Genomic DNA, 20804 nt, shown 5'->3' on the forward strand with positions numbered 1-20804 from the left:
CATATCCAGCCACCCAATCACTGTTGGGGTCAGAAAATCTCTCGACTAGACCCGGGATCGATCTCTGTCCTTTTGTGTGTGGAGCAAGTGCTCTACCAGCTGATCCATTGGGACCCCCATCATTTATTGTGGACCAAACTATAATCAGTCAGCAATTATTACAATTCTAAGTAAATTTGGGACACAGTTGTTTGTGGAACATTATCATTTTATTATCTCTTGTTCATCTTATTCTAACTTTATGAATTTTTTTTTATCACCAGTCTTATTTGTTATTCTATTTATTACCTTGATTTCAGTTCCACGTATTTTGTGTTTTAAAGAGAAAGTAAAAGTAGGCCATCTTTCATTAGCATGAATTCAAATACACTTCCTGTCAGACGTTATGTTGCATTTTACAGCCAGAAACGCATCCGCTTCTTATGCATGCTAGTGCAACTATGCTCTTGGATTGCATGATGAAGCCATTTTAGAAATAGATAATATCATATCTAGTTGATATATAAATGTTAACTAAAAAGATATATTTTCTCTTTCATTCAACTATCTCTGTCTCTGCTTCTAGTACATAGGCATGAAGAAGCCACATCAAAAATTTACCATTACAGTTACACTCATACAGTGACTTACAAAGATTTTGAGATATTCAATGAGAAGAGCATGGATATAAATAACATTATCAAATTTTTATAATTATACACCCATGCGCTTGAAAATTAATCTCCCCCCCCCTCCCACCCCCTGCTCCAAAGATTTAGAAATGCCAAGGTCAAGGTAAGACATAATTGCCTAATTGATTTTATTTTTCCCCAAGCTGGAATCCGATATATTTTGTTTTGATTCGAGAATGGCCTTGAAAAAAAAAAAAAAGACAAAAAAAAAAAAGACAAACAGTATTCAATTTCCTGTTTTGGCTTCAGGCTGCGATCTTCAACTTGTAAATGGCTTAAGCTGTATGTGTAAAATTTCATGCTGCATGTTGTTTTCTGCTTTTTCTAATCCAGATGATGTGGTTACGACTCATTCTGAATCTTCTTTGGGCAGTGTAAGTCTTTCTTTACTTTTCTTTTTAGGAGTTTTCAACAAAAAAAAAAAAACCCCAAAGAAATTGTACCAACATTTATTTCACATGAATGAATAAAATAAAAATAAATAAAATTCGCTTATTCATCCTTAAGGGGAATCGGGTCTATTATTCCAAGGGAAGACTGGAATAACCCAGTCATCAGCCAATGTGCTGCAGCGAACTCAAAGTGAGCTAAAGCAAGGTGACTCGTTCAGGGGCCACATAGTGTGTGGTAGTCGATTGAACTCGATGCCTTACGAATTTACAATGCAAAAACCGTAGCGCTGAGCCACGCTCCCCCATTGTTAACGTATGACTGGATGTACGGTGCGGCGATGAGGTCTTGTGGTATGACCCTCGCTTTCAGATTGGAAGGTCCTGGGTTCGAGCCTCGCTCAGCGCATAGTTGAGTCCTCGGAGAAGGCTCTTTACTCATAGTCTCTCACTGTACTCAGGTGTAAAACGAGTTCCTGGCCGTTAACAGCATTTTCTCTGTCTGAAAAAATTGTAATATCACCTAACAGGCGTCATGTACCGTCCTACATGTCAAATGCTGCTGTTGGCCAGGGACCCCTTGTAAAGCGCTTTGAATATGTTTAGTGGATATTGTGCTATATAAAAGCTAAATTTGTTTTTTATGGTAAAGGAACGCTGTTGTCTTCCCTCAGCTCTGTCACAGGGGCTCATACAGTTCATTCTGCAGAGATTTCGTGTAGCCAAAAAATCCTCTTTTGAATAGACAATCTAATACAGCGTGGCTCAACGGTACGGTCTTTGCTTCGTACCGAAAGGTACATAGTTTGATCACCCGCCGCTGCGTTGTGTAGCTTTGAGCAAGTCACCTCGCCCTAGCTCAATTTGCGGCGCTGCACTGCGGCTGATGCCTGGATTATTCCCGTCTTCCCTTTGGAATAGACCCTAGAGACAAATTTCCCTATGGGATGAATAAAGGGAATTTATTAAATCATTGAGACAAATTAAGTTCTTTTTCTAAAAAACGGTGTCAACTTCACTTCGCATTTTTATTTATTTATTTCATTTTGCAAATGAGCTATTCATGTAATATGTGACCCAACATCTTAAAACGGTATTATGTTGGGATGGACCAGATGCTAAAAAGTCAAATTATAGTCAAACTGGTCAAAAATATGAATTATTGGTATGTAGCACTATAAAATATGATATTCAGTCTCCCCTATAAAGCATAACAAACTCAACTTAAGTCTGATATTTCTGGCTACAAATTCCATTTTCAGCAACTTAATCATCCCGACTTAATACCGTTTTGAGACGAGGGGTCACATATGTGATGCTACTTGTAATCCTACAAACATTAGGTACTTTTATGTCAATCCAACCACAATTGACACTTCCATCACGAGTCAGATTTTGACGAATGACTGAATGTGTCCAATTCTACCTGTGCAAGTTAAAAAGTATGTGAAATTTTATCTGGTGCTGACATAAGTAAGACACTGATAACATAATTAAAAAAAAAAATTGTATTCAAATGTTAATGTTACTGATGCTTTGTGATATAGTTGCAAATATTTTTATGATTTTTATTCTGTACAAAGAATTTCTGAAACGATGAAAATTAAAGCCATTTTTATTATTATTACTATTATTATTATTATTATTATTATTATTATTATTATTATTATTATTATTATTATTATTATTATTATTATTATTATTATTATTATTATTATTATCATTATTATTTATTATTGTTGTTATTATTATTGTTATTATTATTATTATTATTATTATTATTATTATTATTATTATCATTATTATTATTATTATTATTATTATTATTATGCAATCCGTTTTAAGTACTTTTTCACAAGTTAAGCTGATAATGTGAATGAATTTGACAATTGTCATATTAAGCTTGACATCCTATCAAAAAAGTGCCATTATCAGTTTAATACTGTAGAAACCTCGATAAATTCTATGAGTTTTGTGGGTCTGAAGGTCTTTTTCTTTCTTTCACAAGTGGATTTGTTTACAGTTGAACTGAAACTTTAAACTGAGCAATTATATAGCGCAATATCCACTAAACATGCTCAAAGCGTTTTACAATTCTTTCTAGTATTTATATCTTGATAATGATAATTTTAACAGATGTATAGCACATTTTCAAAATGATATAATGCTCAAAGCGCTGTATATTGTTATTAATGATAAAATAATGCATTTCTTGTTTTAAAACACTCACACACACACACACACACACACACGCACATACTCACACAAACATACACACACACACACACACACACACACACACAGACAGAGACTTACACATTCACATAATTGAATATTCATACACATAATTGAGCAATTTTTAAACACTAGAAGGGTAAAAATCTTGCATTTATATATGATTTTGGATTTTCTTTAGAAACAGAATTGAAGTTTCTTTTTCCAATTGGCACTACTCCAACTCCCTCTCCCCCCTTTTCCCCCCAAGCTTTGTAATGGTTTGTTTTGATTTCAGCTTGATGATGTGGTAGACTCACACCTCGACGACTCTGCCTTTGACTCGATGTCTGTGTGCTCAGAATCCTCTGCTACCTCCTGCGGCTCACCATCTGGGGAGTCGTACCTGTTTGCTCAAGTCTCAGATTTAGGTAAAAGTTCCATCGCATACTATTAATATCCTGGGTGGGGTTCCTGGCTTCCCATAGTGGGCAGGGAGGTACATACTGTGTCTTCTATCCCCCTATATCTGTTTTCAAACATGCTTTCTGTCTTTGTCTTCGAATGGTTTTGTCCTGGCCCTGGCCGGAGTCCTGGCTGGGAAGGTAACAGTCAAATGCATAGTTATTGTTTTGGGAGATGATATTTTTTTCCTTGTAAATCATCTCTCTGTGTTATGTATTATTATATTTGTTATTTTTGTATTATGTATAATGTAAGCATTTGAGTGTATTCCTCTTTGTTGGATTTTGTGCTTGTGCCCGGATGAGACTTATAGGTGATCTCAAACTAAGTACATAGGTGGTATGCTCTTGGAATCTACATCTGATCCCTATTGTTCCCAGTTCCCCTTTGTCTTACTTTCTCTTGGGTGCTTTAATTGTAATTTTAGAACTTTTTACTATCCCATTTTCTTCCTTTTTACTGGCGCTGATATAACCTAAATGTGTTTCAAGCGCTGTAAAACCCTTAAAAACAAAAACAAAAACATACTATTAATATCAATGAAATACACTTATATCAAGGGGGAAAAGTAGAGAGCAGTGGGTTCTGCTTGAAGCCTGGGATTGTAAAAATACTAATGAAAAAGGTGAAAATGGAAACGCTTCGGATGTGAACAGTACAACTGACCTGGCCTTCTTGGGATTAGAAAAAATCGTAGTTTTCAGGGGAAATAACACAGTAGACATTATAACTACCATTAAAAATGATCAATTTGGGTTTAAATACATTAAATTAATGTTTTAAAATCCATGTGGATAGCTCATACGGTAGAGTCATGATCTCCCCGGCCAGGCAGAGTTGTCGTACCAGTAAGGTCACAGGTTCAAACCCCCATCACTGGCCGCGGAGTTATTATTCTCTGTTGTCTTCTGGTACTTTACTACTCTCTTCATTTCTTGTTATTGTTGTTTATTCAAACTTATGACTTTAAACATTTTTGTTGTTGTAATGTCAGCCATTGTGAAGGAGACTGAGAAGAGTGGCAAGTCTTATGCCGTGTTCTGTGTCAGTGTCAGGAAAAAGGAGTCGGACTGTGAAGAGGAAAATATATGGGATGTGTACAGACGTTACAGTGACTTTCATGATCTCCACATGATTTTGGCTGAAGAGGTTTGTCCTTTTATTCTAATTTGATGCCAGGAATGCTGCTTTCCCAGCTAAAGCTAAAGAAAAAAAAATATGGCTTTTAAAAAAAATCTTCCAACTGATCTTAGTCTGTATTGATGAGTTTTTTTGGGTTTTTTTTTTTTTAAGATGAAAGTATTGGCTGTTGATGAGTTTTTTAAATATTATAAAAAAAAGATGAAAGTATTGGCTGTTGATGAGTTTTTAAAATATTAAAAAAAAAAAAAGATGAAAGTATTGGCTGTTGATGAGTTTTTTTAAATATTAAAATAAAAAGATGAAAGTATTGGCTGTTGATGAGTTTTTTAAATATAAAAAAAAAAAAAGATGAAAGTATTGGCTGTTGATGAGTTTTTTTAAATATTAAAAAAAAAACAGATGAAAGTATTGGCTGTTGATGAGTTTTTTAAATATAAAAAAAAAAAAGATGAAAGTATTGGCTGTTGATGAGTTTTTAAAATATTAAAAAAAAACCATGAAAGTATTGGCTGTTAATGAGTTTTTTAATAATTTTTTTTTTAAAAGATGAAAGTATTGGCTGTTCATGAGTTTTTAAATATTTTTTTTTTAAAAGATGAAAGTATTTGCTGTTGATGAGGTTTTTATTTTTATGTTTTTTTTAAAGATGAAAGTATTGGCTGTTTGAAGGCAACAGTTAAGGGGAAGCTAAATGGATATACATCCTTTTCCATGGATAAGGGTGATACCGTTTCATGAAGAGATGCTTAGTACCTAATATTTTCATATATGCTCTTTACTAGAAAAAAAATTTCAGGCTTTTAAAAGAAAATTTAGCAAAGGGCATCCCTGTGACCTCTGGGTGTGGTTCCAGACCTTTTATAGTGGGCAGGGAGGCACTTGCTGTGTCTTCTATCCCCCTGTATCTGGGTGGGGTTCCAGACCTCCCATAGTAGGCAGGGAGGCACTTACTGTGTCTTCTATCCCCCTGTATCTTGGTGGGGTTCCAGACCTCCCATAGTAGGCAGGGAGGCACTTACTGTGTCTTCTATCCCCTTATATCTGTTTTCTAACTTGCTCTCTGTCTTTGTCTTGGAATTAGATTACTTGGTTTTGTCTAGGTCCTGACCGGATACTAGTGCCACGCTGAGGACCGGTCCCACGGTCTTTTAGCTGTGAACCGAGGATCGGTCCGATAGGGAAGACCGGCGGCGGTCCTCACTTCTTATCACCTTTCAACGGTCTCGCGCCATACTACCTCCCCAGCGATTCGTTGGCTCGGTTGCCTATCTTCCACCAATCACCACCCATCCCACTTAATTAATACACCCACCCCCCTTTGCCATACACTAAACGACACAGACGACCATAGAGGCAGACGACCACCTCCCTCCACTCCGCAAACCGCCCTTTGGTGTGTGAGATGGGGGGAACAGGAGGCACACGCCTTGGACGATTCCATTATACGGGGTAAATTTCAAAATTTACTACACCATAATGATCGCAATGACAATGATCTATGATGAAGGCATGATCCCTCTTCTCTAATGGGTTATTGTTTGAAATGCATGTGACTACTAAAGATGTTTGTGTTTGTGTGTGTGTGTGTCGAACCTAGCAAGTAGCAAGTCCGATTTTTTGTTTTCTTTTGTCCATCTCTTGTCACCACTCCTTTCTATCGCATTGTTGTCATTTAAAATAATACAATAATATTAAAATTTCGTTTGGTGTTTTAACTAATCAAATAATATGAGTTTCATTAGTTTCTTCCTTCCAAAAAACCCAGTTATAACGTCTGTATTTTAAAAAAGTCCAATAGAATATTTGGGGACCCCGATAGCTCAGTTGATAGAGCACTCTCTTTGTACGCAAAGGGCCAGAGATCGATCCCGGGTGCAGTCGAGTTTTTTCTGAATCCCTGTCTACTCAGCAGTGAATGGGTAGCTGGGTTTGTTAGATCTGGCGAAAAGTCACCATGGACACCACTTATTACTTATTAACTTATTACCGCATCCACCCCCTCTTATAATAACTTCACGTCTCTCTCTTACTCTTCAATGCTCGCTGCCCTCTAATGTGTGTGTGTGTGTGGGGAGGGGGGGGGGGGGGTAGGAGTTGCGTGTGTGTATCAACGCCACGAACAACTCGATCAACGCCTTGGGCGATGCCATTATCTCCGTTAATGGGGATAAATTTCAAATTTTATTAAATTATCGAAATAACAATGAAGTACGGTGAGCAAATAAAGAAGGCATCACCCCTCTTCTCTAATTAGGTTACAATTTGAAATGAGTGTGACTACTCCGTCTGTTTTACTCCTGTAGACCACGGTTTTCATCATGTAGCGGTCTTTAACGGTTCAAGAATGAACGATCCCACGGTCTCAAAGGTCAAAACGGTTCGAACTTCCGACAGTCTCTCAGGAATGTTCAATGTCGAAAAGGACCGGTCCTTGCGGTTTTCATTTCCCAGGGACCGTAGGACCGTGGTCCTTAAGCTTGCCAAGGACCGCCCCGCACTACCGGATACCCTAGCTGGGAGGGAAACAGTCAAATGTATAGTTAGAGTTTTGGGAGATGATATTTTTTTCCTTGTAAATCATCTCTCTGTTATGCACTGTATTGTTTTGTTTAGATATTATTTATGATTTGTAAATATATGAGTGTATCCCTCTTAGTTGGGATCTGTTCTTGTGTCTGGATGAGACTTTTTGGTGATCTCAAACTAAGTACTTTGATAGTGTGCTCTTGGAATCTACATCTGTTTCCTGTTTGAACAAATTCCCCTTTGTCTTCCCTTTTCTTGGGTGCTTTAATAGTAATTTTAGAACTTCTTACTATCCTATTTTCTTCCTTTTTACTGGCGTTGATATGACCTTAATGTGTTGCAAGCGCCGTAAAACCCTTAAAATCAAAACAAACATACTGCTGTTTTGGGAGATGATGGTATAGGGCATGAGATTAGCGGAAGAGTAGCGTCCCTTGATTGGATGTCACCTTACAGAGAGAACGTCAACATGGTTTTGCGCATGCGTCTCTCTCGTCCTCGCTTTCGGTTAAGTGTCTCATCGAAGACCGCCGCTTTCACCGGAAACGAGGACGAGAGACGCATGCGCAAAACCATATTGACGTTCTCTCTCTAATAACTTCTCCGCCAGTGACGTCCAATCAAGGGATGCTACTCTTCCGCTAATCTCATTCCCTATTGTGCGTTCGGGTGTCCCATTTTAGCTCTTTGAAAAGTTAGCCGCTATGCTGCTTCATTATCATTTTTTCATTGGTCGTGATTGTTTTCAGTTTCCGGAGTTGTCTCCCCCTCACCTGCCTGGGAAAACCGTGCTCAAGAATACTAGTCAAAAGTTCTTGCAGAAGCGAAGAAGAGATCTGGACACATATTTAAAGGTAGGCCTGATCTCAGACTTTTCGTCTACTTATTAACTCCCTCCTTACCAGCCATTTCCAGAATTTTCAAATCACCATCAGGCCAACCCAATACAAAAATAGATTTGTCTTACTCAAACAGAAAAACAACACGTACATTCTATACATAATATTGTTCAGCAAAATGAGCTCTACAACACAATGTCAAGTTTTTATAGCTATAACAAAATCTTTTCTTTAAATTTTGTGATATAAAGAATGAAACTAGAATGAGAAAATTGTTGATTTCATCGTAACAAATGTGACGATTTTCCTGTGGTTGGTATGGAGAGGGTTAAAGTGATACTAAGCTGCTAGAAGCTGTGGATTGTATAAAGTAATAAACAACAATGAGTATAACAGCTTCCAAAAAAGAACAAAATACCAAACACGGAATGTTTTGGGTTCAAAACCCTTCTCCAACTAACAATAAAAACATAAATACATTTCATTACTTTCTGTTAGAGAAAGGATGTGCCAGATATTTCTCTGCTGTCTCTCTGGTTTTGGAGTAATGTGTTTTTGATGTTGGCTGAAGAAGGGTTTTGAAACTGAACATTCTGTATTTGGTATTTTTTTTTTTTTTTAAGCTATCATATTCATTTTTGTCAACTTATAACATTATCTATAGATTACATATTTTTTCCCATTTATGTCTGTTTGTTGCTTTTTTTTCAATTTCTTGTTTTTACAAAAGAAAAACTAATTCACAATTTTTAAAATGGGTTTGAGCACCTAAGTATCGTCTGCGATAAAGTGAGAGTAACATGCAGATATCAGTAAACTGCTTCTAGAATGACTTGGTAAATATTGAAGTGAAATTGTTGCAGACATTTTTTCAGGAAAAAATGTGATTCAGCTCACCAAACTGGTGAAGAGTAAGGAGTTTTACCTCCTCCCCCTTCATGAATAAATTGCCCCAAATTCGGTTTGATTTGATCCTAAATACATTATTGTATCCGCCATATATTTAGATGGATCAAAGAATTCTACGAATTACACGCTGAAAGTATCTAAATGTAAATAAGAATATCACTAAGGACTTAAAAATGTGCATATATATGTTTTTAAACACTCCCTAAAACAAAAATATGTTCTTTTCTGATCCATGAATTTTGTTCTCCTTGATGTATCTTTTCAAATCCAGATGTTGATGAAACCCGACAACTTTCTAACCATCAAAGGCTTGGAGAGTTTGATGAACAAATTTCTGCAGAACGGGGAATGGGAAAAACACAAGTCAGACTTTTCAAGAAAGGTGAGAACTGCATTGTGGGAATGGGTTAACTACTTATTGAAGTATTTTTCTTTTTTTAATTCAAGTATTGCCTGTGTCCAAAAGTAGAGTGAATCAGCGGAAACCTCTCGAAGAAACCTCTCATATTTTCTTAAATTGTAACATTTGATTTTCTTAAAATTCTAGTAAATAATTTTCTTAAAATTGCTATATATAATTCTCTTAAAATTGTAATATATAATTTTCTTAAAATTGTAATATTTAATTTTCAAGCCTATAATTGTGTTAAGTTGTTGATCTGCTAAGTAGTCACTTTGCCCCTTGTCCATATTTCAGATGGATTCCATCGTCCACCCTTTGAAGAGTGTCTCCAAAAACATGGGGAATGCCGTCAAAAGTGTGCCAGACGGAATGATTAAACTCGGAGATGGCATTGGCAAAGTTTTTACCTCCAGCAAAAGCGTGAGCCTCTTTATCCATGGGTGTAGGGTTTTGTTTCATTGACAACTTAGGGAGCAGGCACTGGTGTAGAAGATAAAGATCTGAAAAAATGTGTTTGAAACGGTGCCAGACAAAGCAAGAAAGAAAAAAAAAATACATGAAAAAGAACATTCCAAAAAATCAGTTTTCTTCGACTGCGGATCGAACCTCAGACTTTCTGATTACTGGTCAGATGTGCTAGGTTTTCAGGTGTAAGGTTTTGTATGTTTTTGTTGTTTAAAAAATTTTTTTTTAATACTCTTAGACACCAGTGGCATTTGAAGTACAGACTGATTAGCTCTTGTGGAATATTGTCTGTTACTCAAATTTCCAAAGTTACGTGTGATGGAAAAATATTCAATTGTCATAGATTACATCTGCATTTGGTTTCTCATTTACCTAGGGATCCAACTTATGTCATTTTCATTTTTCTTAGTCTGTGTTTTCATCCCCTCTCTCTTACTATAAAACTGTTCACGAAAGTCAATATTGTTTATGGGAATCTATAATGATGATGATAGTCATAATAATAATAATAATAAATATAAAAATAATAATAATAATAATAATAATAATAATAATAATAATAATAATAATAATGATAATGATAATGATAATGATAATAATAATAATGATAATAATAATAATAATAATAATAATATAATAATAATAATAATAATAATGATGATGATGATGATGAGATGATGATGATGATGATGATGATGATGATGATGATGATGATGATGATGATGATGATGATGATAATAATAATAATAATTATAATAGATGTTTTTTATATAGCTCCTTACCCCATATCTCAACAAGCTCAAAGTGAATCTGTATAGGGTGATGCCATCTTCCTTTAAAAAAAAGAATTGAGTAATATTGAATATATATTTGAGCTGTCCTGGTGCTGGTGTTTTGTGATAGTTATTTTTACCCGTCACAACAGGAGCTCCAACTAATTATAAGTTTTTTCAACATTTTGTTTTCACCAATAATCATAGTAGTAGTATCGTATGGTGGGGTCACACTTTCAGATCTGTCGCGTCGAGCCAAGCCTTGAATTCATCTTCACATTTGTGAATGGTTTCATAACCTCCATTCAGCTTGGTAACAGGACAGTGGAGCACAAGGTGATCTACATCTTGGGGTCAGTTTGGCATTTAGGGCATTCTGTTGAGTTGTTTAGACCCCATTTGTTCATTTTTGCGGCTGTTTTTGCATGTCTGGAGCGTAGCCTATTTGCAGCCACCCAGTATTTCCTACCAAGCTGTGAGCCAGGATTTTCATTGGTAGGGTCTTCAATAATTTGGCCTTCTGTTGGGCTATTATTTGCCCATTCTTTTCTCCATTCATCAGTGATGCTGTAGTAATCTTTCTTTGAGAGGTAGAAAGGGATCTGGATTTTAATCTTGAGCAGGTAGGGGCATTTTTGTAAATTTCGCACAGAGGGGTATCGTTGTTTTGTTCTGCCTTTTGAATCCACCTTTGGCTTTGTTCCTCTCTTCTGAGGTGTGGTGGTGCAATTCCACTCAAGACTGGTAGCCACTGCACTGGGGTTGACTTTAGGCACCCTGTGATGGTACGCATGGAATCCCTTAGCTTTGTGTCAACTAGTTTGGTGTTTTTACTTCTAGCCCATGCTGGTGAACAATATTCGCCGACACTGTGACATAGGGCAACGGTGGATGTCCGGAGTACAGTCGGTGAGGCACCCCAGCCTGTCCCTGCCAGTTTTCGTATCAGGCAGTTCCTTTTGCCAATTTTTCAGGAGGTTGCTTCAAGGTGTTTTTTGTATGTCAACTGTCGATCCAAAATGACTCCAAGGTATTTAGGGTTCTGGTCAGATGGCAGTGATATGCTGTCGATGGTGATGTTTAGATTCTCTGTTGTTTAAGTGGAAAACTGATGATACTGTTTTATTTGTGTTCATTTTGAGGTACCATTTATCAAAGTAATTTTTCATTTTGGTCACATCTTGGCATAGGGTAGTTTCTATATCATTCCAAGATCCAAGGTATGATAGAGCCCAGTCATCAGCGTACCCCAATTTCATTGATGTTGTGTTTGGCATGTCACTGATATAAACATTGAAGAGTGCTGGTGTAAGAACTGACCCCTGTGGTACTCCGTTCTTTATTCGTTTGACTTTGCTTGTTGTACCACCTAGCAATACGTGGGATTTCCTTGGACCAGTTATTTGAGACAGGAGATTAAGAATTTTTCTGCATTTGATAATCTTGGCTAATTTAAACATAAGGCCGCCTGTCCACACTGTATCGTATGCTTCTGACAAGTCAATTAGCACAGTTCCAGTTTTCATTCTTTTCTGAAAGCCTGATTCAATATGGGAGGTAAGAGCTATGACCTGTTCTGTTGTGCATCTGTTTTGTTGGAACCCAATAATCATTAGTAGCACACATTCCAGATAAACAATGTCCTGTCTGATAGGAAAGGGTTGTGAAAAGATTGTACTGGGTGTCGTTATTTAAGAAGATGAAATCAAAATTAAATCTGTATATTTATCACTGAAAAAATATTACCTTTCAAAAACTGGTTACTGCGGCTTGAATTTATAATGAAGTACAACCGTCAAATAGGACATTACAGTGTAATTTACACACATATTCCAGACGGAATTCATTGAAAGGCTGTATAGGAGTATTTATCATTTTATTTCAGAAAAAAAAAACCCCAATAATGATATGGTTTTATTTTGTTCATACCTTTTGTTTGTCTGCTTGTTTTTTCTTTCTTCTTTCATAGGACGGTAGAAATGCGATCCCATTTCTGAATGTATGTATCGGTATCATGGAATGAAAGCAATTGTTTTTTTTAACATTTAACATTAAATGACAATGTTTTAAAAAAAATATTTTTGCATTTAAATATGCTTGGCTAGTAGTTGAATTTCTTTCTTTGTTCTTCTTTAAAAAAAATTATTTATCCATTTATTTATCTATTTATTTATTTTTAAAATTTGCTTTCATTCCATGATTATAGGAGTATTTATCGTTTTATTTGAGAAAAAAAACCCAACAAATGTTATGGTTTTATTTTGTTCATACCTTTTGTTTGATGTTTGTTTGTTTTTTATCTTCACTCAAAGGATGGTAGAAATTCGATCCCATTTCTGAATGTATGTATGAGTTTCATGGAATGAAAGAAAATATTAAAAAAAAACATTTAATGACAATGCTTTTAAAAAAAAGTATTTTTCCATTTATGAATGCTTGACCAGTAGTTGAATTTCTTTCTTTCTTTCTTCTTTTTAAAAAATTACTTTTAAAAACAATGACTGAATGATACTTGTTGCATTGTGCTTATTCAACACATTTAGTGCTTGCAAAGAATGGTAACTTCAACAAAAAAAACCCCCAAAAAACGACCATCATGGCATATTGATATGAGCTTGATATTGTTGTAAAAGTTATCCTGAACAATCCGAGGACAAGATTTATTCTTCTAACCCGTTATAGTAAACTCTCTAAAATTTTATAGTTAACTATTGATGAATTTATGCACTGATCTGTAGATAATGCATGCATTGATTTAAAGCTCACTGATTATATGATTGATTTTAAAAACAAACATTACGTACGATGATGTGTTATTTTGCACTGAGAGTTTCTTTTGTTCATTTTAAAAAAAAGTTCTCAAATGGTTTTCATCATTGAAAGCAGTACACATGCTTGATGCATTGTTTTCCAACAAACATTTATATCTGTACAAGCGTACATATTAACAAAAGATTATGACAAGAACCTTCACAGAATGGATTTGTTTTTAAAAAAAAAACAATTCGAGATTTTGCAAAGAAAACACCCAAAAAAACAATAATCATTTTTTAAAATGGCAAAAAAAAAAAATGAAGACGATTTTTTTTTCTTTTAATTTGATGACTTGTGTAGAATGTGAAAGGTCATTAATCAAGAGTCGTTTCTTTTTTACCATCCCATTTTCTTCCTTTTCACTGGCGTTGATATAACCTTACATTTGTTGCAAGCGCCTTGAAATCCTTCAAAACAAACAAATACCTTTCTCTTTCATGAATTAATTATGAATTTTTAGGAAATTTAATCACAAATGTTTTGCAAATGTTGCTGTTTTTAGTTTGCAAAATTTTAGATTTTTTTTTTGGCAAAAAACCGCCATGTCAGTTTTAAGCATGCTGGAATTTCTCTGGCATGGAATTGATGATATTTTGTAATTTATTTACTAAAGTAGCTGGGTTCATTTAACCTCAAAACATTAAAACACCTGAAACATATTTCACAGGACATGGAACATTTCTAATAAGTTTTGAAATAATAAAAAAGACCTGTGTAAAGAATGCATTGTACAGACATACTTCAACTTGTTGGTTTGCTATTTTTATTAACTTGTGCGGCTAATTGATATCGCCTTCAGATCGGAAGGTCCTGGGTTTGTGTCCCGCTCTTAGTAGTGCATTTTTGAGTCCTTGGAAAAGGCTCTTTACACATTCTCTCGCCATACTCGGGGTGTAAACTGATTACTTGACTGGTAACAAACAGTGTTGCCACTGTCATAACAAAATTTATAATATTGCCTAAAGAGGCGTCATGTCTCGTGCTACATGTTAAGTGTTGCTGTTGGCTAGGGACCCCTTGCTTAGTGGATATTGCTCTGTATTGATCATTGCATTCAGGTAAAATACTCACAACATCCACCAGCCGGATATAATTTACTGACACACAGAAACGTTTATAGTCTGATTGATTAGAATTTAGTGAGAACTAATCATTGAAATGGCTGGCTAAAAACAATAACAAAGAGCTGCGTGATGTCAAATTCGTTCCATCTATAAATGATCAACGTTTTTTTTCATCTTGCTGTGTTGATGAATGACGTATTGCGTTACCTGCTTCTTTAACCTGAACTTTAATTGTCCATATAAGAACACTTGACTATTTATTTCATTTTTATATCTAGTGCGGGTATGTGGTCTTGTGGTGTGACACTCGCTTTCAGATCGGAAGGTCCTGGGTTCGAGCCTTGCTCGGCGCATATTTGATCCTTGGAAAAGGCTCTTTACTCACGTTTTCTCAGCGTACTCAGGTGTTAAATGAATACCTGGCCGTGAACAGCGTTGTCTCTGTTGGAAAAAATTGTAATATTCACTAACATCATGTCTCGTTCTACATGTTACGTGTTGCTGTTGATCAGGGACCCCTTATAAAGCGCTTTTGAGCATGTTTAGTGGAAATTGCTCTATATTCTATATAAAAGCTCAATTTTTTAATTTTGTTTTTTTCTATATCAGGTGGACCAGGCCAAGTCGAGAGAGATGATGAATCAGATGAAGGTAGGGGCAGGGTTGGATTCCGAGGCGGGTGAAAACATTCCATTACGTATCATGCTGCTCTTGATGGACGAGGTGTTTGATTTGAGACACAAGAACCAGTGGCTGAGACGACGGATTGGGGCCATCCTTAGGCAGCTCATCAAGGCTACTTTTGGGGACAAGATTAACAGGTAAGAAAGAATAAAGGGGGAAGGAGTATAGGAGGAGGAATGGGAGTGGGAGGAGAAGAGATTTTGTTTATTAAAAAATTTTTTTTTATAACCCACGGAATGAGAGACTCCAAATTTGCCGTCATTTTAAAAAGTTTACTTAAAAAAATTATCTATATATCCATTGTATTTATTTATTTATATGTTTATTTATTAATGAATGAATTAATTTATTTATGAATTTATTTATTTATCCATTTCATTATTTTTTTTTTCTTTCGTTCTTTTTTTTCTCTGAGATTTTTGGTTTTTGAACTTGTAGCTGAATTCATTGGAGTTGGAATGACATGGTAATGTCATGGTAATGTCATATATTTTCCTAAGAGATATTACTTAAATTTGTGTACTTAAAATGTATACAACGCAATATCCACTAAGCATCCTCAAAACAAAGGGTCCCTGGCCAAATGTTATTGTGTAGGTCGTTGAGAAATTACAATTTTTTTCAGACAGAGTTGGTGCAGCTATGTGGTCTAGTGGTATGACAATCGTTTTCGGATCGGAAGGTCTTGAGTTCGATCCCCACTCGGTGCACAGTTAAGTCTTTGGAAAAGGTTCTTTACTCACATTCTCTCAACGTACTCAGGTGTAAAATGAGTACCTGGCAGTTTACAGCGTTGTCTCTGTTGGACAAATTTGTAATATCGCCTAGCAGGTCTCATGTTTTGTTCTACATGTTAAATGATGTTGTTGGTCAGGGACACCTTGTAAAGCGCTTTGAGCACATTTAGTGGATATTGCATTATATAAAAGCTCAATATTTTTTTTAACGGCCAGGTACTCATTTTATTCTTGAGTACTGGGTGGGGTTCCTACCTCCCATAGTGGGCAGGGAGGTACATACTGTGTCTTCTATCCCCCTATATCTGTTTTCCAACTTGCATTCTGTCTTTGTCTTGGCATGAGGTTACTTGGTTTTGTCCTGGCCCTGGCCAGAGTCCTAGCTGGGAGGGAAACAGTCAAATGCATAGTTATTGTTTTGGGAGATGATCTTTTTTCCTTGTAAATCATCTCTCTGTAATGTATTATTGTTATTTTAATGTATAATGTAAACATTTGAGTGTATTCCTCTTTGTTGGATTTTGTGCTTGTGTCCGGATGAGACTTATAGGTGATCTCAAACTAGGTGCATTGGTGGTATGCTCTTGGAATCTACATCTGATCCCTATTTGTTCCCAGCTCCCCTATGTCTTACTTTTTCTTGGGTGCTTTAATTGTAATTCTAGAACTTTTTACTGTCCCATTTTCTTCCTTTTACTGGCGCTGATATAACCTAAATGTGTTGCAAGCGCCGTAAAACCCTTAAAAACAAAAACAAAAACAATATTCTTGAGTAGGTGAGAGACCTTGTCAAGGACTCAACTCTGCGCTCCTCAAAGCTGGACTTGAACCCAGGACCTTCTGATCCAAAGTTAAGATTCAATGTCGAATTTGATTTCTCCTCTTTGATTGCTTTTTACCAGAAAAATCGTAGAGCACGTAGACTTTATGACGTCATCGGAGCAAATGGCCGAATACATGGCAGCGTTCAGGAATTCGTTTTGGCCAAATGGAGTCCTTGCTGAACCTCGGCCGGCCAGAGATGAGGCCACTAAGATGAGAACGAGGGTTATATGTAGGGCCAAGATGCTCGGAAGTGTTCCAGGTTTGATTTCAAATAGTCATTTAATAATAATAATCATTATGATAATAATAATAATAATAATAATATAATAATATAATAATAATAATAATAATAATAATAATAATATTAATAATAATAATAATAATAATAATAATAATAATAATAATAATAATAATAATAATAAATAATATAATAATAATAATAATATAATAATAATAATAATAATAATAATAATAATAATAATAATAATAATAATAATAATATAATAAATAATAATAATAATAATAATAATAATAATAATAATAATAATAATAATAATAATAATAATAATAATAATAATAATAATATAATAATAATAATAATAATAATAATAATAATAATAATATAATAATAATAATAATAATATAATAATAGTAATAATAATAATAATATATAATAATAATAATAATAATAATAATAATAAATAATAATAATAATATAATAATAATAATAATAATAATAATAATAATAATAATAATAATAATGATGATGATGATGATGATATGTCTTTATTGTCCTCAAAATAGTGGCAATTTGTCATTTGGTTACATATTTATAACAATACTATGTTATAATGAACATACATAATATAATATCGTCACCATCATTGTCATCAACAACATCATCATCATCATCATCAACATCATCATCATCAACATCATCATAATCACAACAACCTTCCTAATATTTCCGTTACAATCCTTCTCTTTCACCATTCCCCTATAACACCATCACCATTTTTAAAGCAATGTATTTATGATTTTGATTGTTGTTTTTGCTGACTGAAGAAGGGTTTTGAGCTCGAAACTTTCCGAGTTTGGTATTTTGTTCTTTTTTTTTAAGCTGTTACATTCATTTTTATTTGTTAATTTTGTTTTTTTTCATTCCTCAGCTATTTGCAGCATCACTTAAATCACTTAAATTGCTTTTTGAGCCATTTCTTATCGACAATAAATTCATTCCATTAGTCGGGGCAGCGTGGCTCAGCTCTATGGTCTTTGCTTTTTAACCAAAAGGAGATTTACCGAGATTTACTACCTGCCACACTGTACGGCCTTGAGCAAGTCACCTCACCCTAGCTCATTTTGCAGCACTGCACTGCCGCTATTATTAGTTATTCCTTGTCTTCCCTTGGAATAGACCTGAAAAACAAATTTCCCTGAATGAAGAAAGGGAATTTTAAAAGATAATTTTTTAAATTTACTTTTTCTTAGAAACCTATGAACCAGACTCTAAATCTTTTGAATATTCTATCATTTTCCTTTTCTTTGGCACTAAAATGATATCACAAACATTTTGAATATTCTATCATTTACCTTTTCCCTGGCTCTAAAATGACATCACAAACATTTTGAATATTCTATCATTTACCTTTTCCCTGGCTCTAAAATGATATCACAAACATTTTGAATATTCTATCATTTACCTTTTCCCTGGCTCTAAAATGACATCGCAAAAATTTTGAATATTCTATCATTTACCTTTTCCCTGGCTCTAAAATGATATCACAAACATTTTGAATATTCTATCATTTACCTTTTCCCTGGCTCTAAAATGATATCGCAAACGTTTTGAATATTCTATCATTTACCTTTTCCCTGGCTCTAAAATGACATCACAAACACTTTTAATATTCTATCATTTACCTTTTCCCTGGCTCTAAAATGACATCACAAACATTTTGAATATTCTATCATTTACCTTTTCCCTGGCTCTAAAATGACATCACAAACACTTTAAATCCCACAAGAAAAAACAAAAACATATACATTTCCTTATTGATCCACAGATGAAGTACGCACTTTGATGGGAACAGATGCCGTCCGCCTAGGGGTGTCCCGTATATTTGACATGTTCCAAAATAAGACTTTGAACAAAAGAATTCTGTACGTTATATTAGAAGGTGTTTTAATTCAATTGTTTCCGGAGAACAAGTTTCCAGGATTATTCCGCAAACTCCATTCCCAATCCAAGAGAGCAGAAAAGTTGAAACAACAACAGCAGCAGCAGCAAACGGCTAAGGGTGTTTCTTCGCGGTGCCAAGACAAACGGTCAGCCAAGCACTGACCCCGGTAAAAAAATCAGACATTATTTGAAGGGCTTTGTTATGAAAACACGACGTTACAGGGATATTAATCACTTACTCTTACTCACTGTCTGAACTATTAAGCAAATGCACATTAGAGATGATGGGTTTTCCCCAATTGCTTTTTCTCTTTTTAGTGTGTGGACCTGGGGATAACCAAAGCCATTCGGGCACCGGGTTGAATCACCATTAACTCGTACATATGTGGCCCAACATCTCAAAACGGTATTAAGTCGGGATGATTAAGATGCTGAAAATGGAATTTGTATCCAGAAATATCAGACTTAAGTTGAGTTTGTTGTTTTATAGAGGAGAAAGAATATCATATTTTAGAGTGCTAGATACCAATAATTCATATTTTGACCAGTTTAGCTATAATTTGGCTTTTTATCATTTGGTTCATCCTGACATAATACCGTTTTGAGATGTTGGGTCACATATTGGAGTAAACACCTTTGGCCCTGCGATATGGTCTAAGCACTCCCACCAATGGCAATGTCTTGTGACGGTCCATTGGAATAAACACCTTTGGCCCTGCGATATGGTCTAAGCACTCCCACCAATGGCAATGTCTTGTGACGGTCCATTGGAATAAACACCTTTGGCCCTGCGATATGGTCTAAGCACTCCCACCAATGGCAATGTCTTGTGACGGTCCATTGGAATAAACAGCTTTGGCCCTGCGATATGGTCTAAGCACTCCCACCAATGGAAATGTCTTGTGACGGTCCATTGGAATAAACACGTTTGGCCCTGTGATATGGTCTAAGCACTCCCACCAATGGCAATGTCTTGTGACGGTCCATTGGAATAAACACCTTTGGCCCTGCGATATGGTCTAAGCACTCCCACCAATGGCAATGTCTTGTGACGGTCCATTGGAATAAACACCTTTGGCCCTGTGATATGGTCTAAGCACTCCCACCAATGGCAATGTCTTGTGACGGTCCATTGGAATAAACACCTTTGGCCCTGCGATATGGTCTAAGCACTCCCACCATTGGCAATGTCTTGTGACGGTCCATTGGAATAAACACCTTTGGCCCTGCGATATGGTCTAAGCACTCCCACCAATGGCAATGTCTTGTGACGGTCCATTGGAATAAACACCTTTGGCCCTGCGATATGGTCTAAGCACTCCCACCAATGGCAATGTCTTGTGACGGTCCATTGGAATAAACACCTTTGGCCCTGCGATATGGTCTAAGCATCCCACCAATGGAAATGTCTTGTGACGGTCCATTGGAATAAACATGTTTGGCCCTGTGATATGGTCTAAGCACTCCCACCAATGGCAATGTCTTGTGACGGTCCATTGGAATAAACACCTTTGGCCCTGCGATATGGTTAAGCACTCCCACCAATGGCAATGTCTTGTGACGGTCCATTGGAATAAACACCTTTGGCCCTGCGATATGGTCTAAGCACTCCCACCAATGGCAATGTCTTGTGACGGTCCATTGGAATAAACACCTTTGGCCCTGCGATATGGTCTAAGCACTCCCACCAATGGCAATGTC

At 35.7% G+C, this 20804-nt stretch overlaps 1 protein-coding gene across 2 annotated transcripts in view; it reads left to right on the plus strand.

The window, feature by feature from the left end:
• LOC144964325 (sorting nexin-13-like) overlaps positions 1-20414 on the plus strand; it is a 38373-nt gene extending 17959 nt beyond the window's left edge. For both annotated transcript variants that reach the window (XM_078898428.1, XM_078898429.1), the window contains exons 16-24: positions 1005-1045; positions 3573-3705; positions 4734-4888; positions 8158-8262; positions 9428-9538; positions 9854-9979; positions 15285-15496; positions 16999-17180; positions 18988-20414. In XM_078898428.1, the coding sequence (XP_078754554.1) occupies positions 1005-1045; positions 3573-3705; positions 4734-4888; positions 8158-8262; positions 9428-9538; positions 9854-9979; positions 15285-15496; positions 16999-17180; positions 18988-19265 (1343 nt within the window). In that variant the 3' untranslated portion in view covers positions 19266-20414. The remainder of the gene's footprint in view (positions 1-1004; positions 1046-3572; positions 3706-4733; positions 4889-8157; positions 8263-9427; positions 9539-9853; positions 9980-15284; positions 15497-16998; positions 17181-18987) is intronic.
• Positions 20415-20804: the final 390 nt, after the last annotated feature.

Source organism: Berghia stephanieae, chromosome 2 (assembly GCF_034508935.2).
Source record: "Berghia stephanieae isolate SIO BIC M18660-M18661 chromosome 2, UCSD_Bste_1.3, whole genome shotgun sequence".
Classification (NCBI taxonomy): domain Eukaryota; kingdom Metazoa; phylum Mollusca; class Gastropoda; order Nudibranchia; family Aeolidiidae; genus Berghia; species Berghia stephanieae.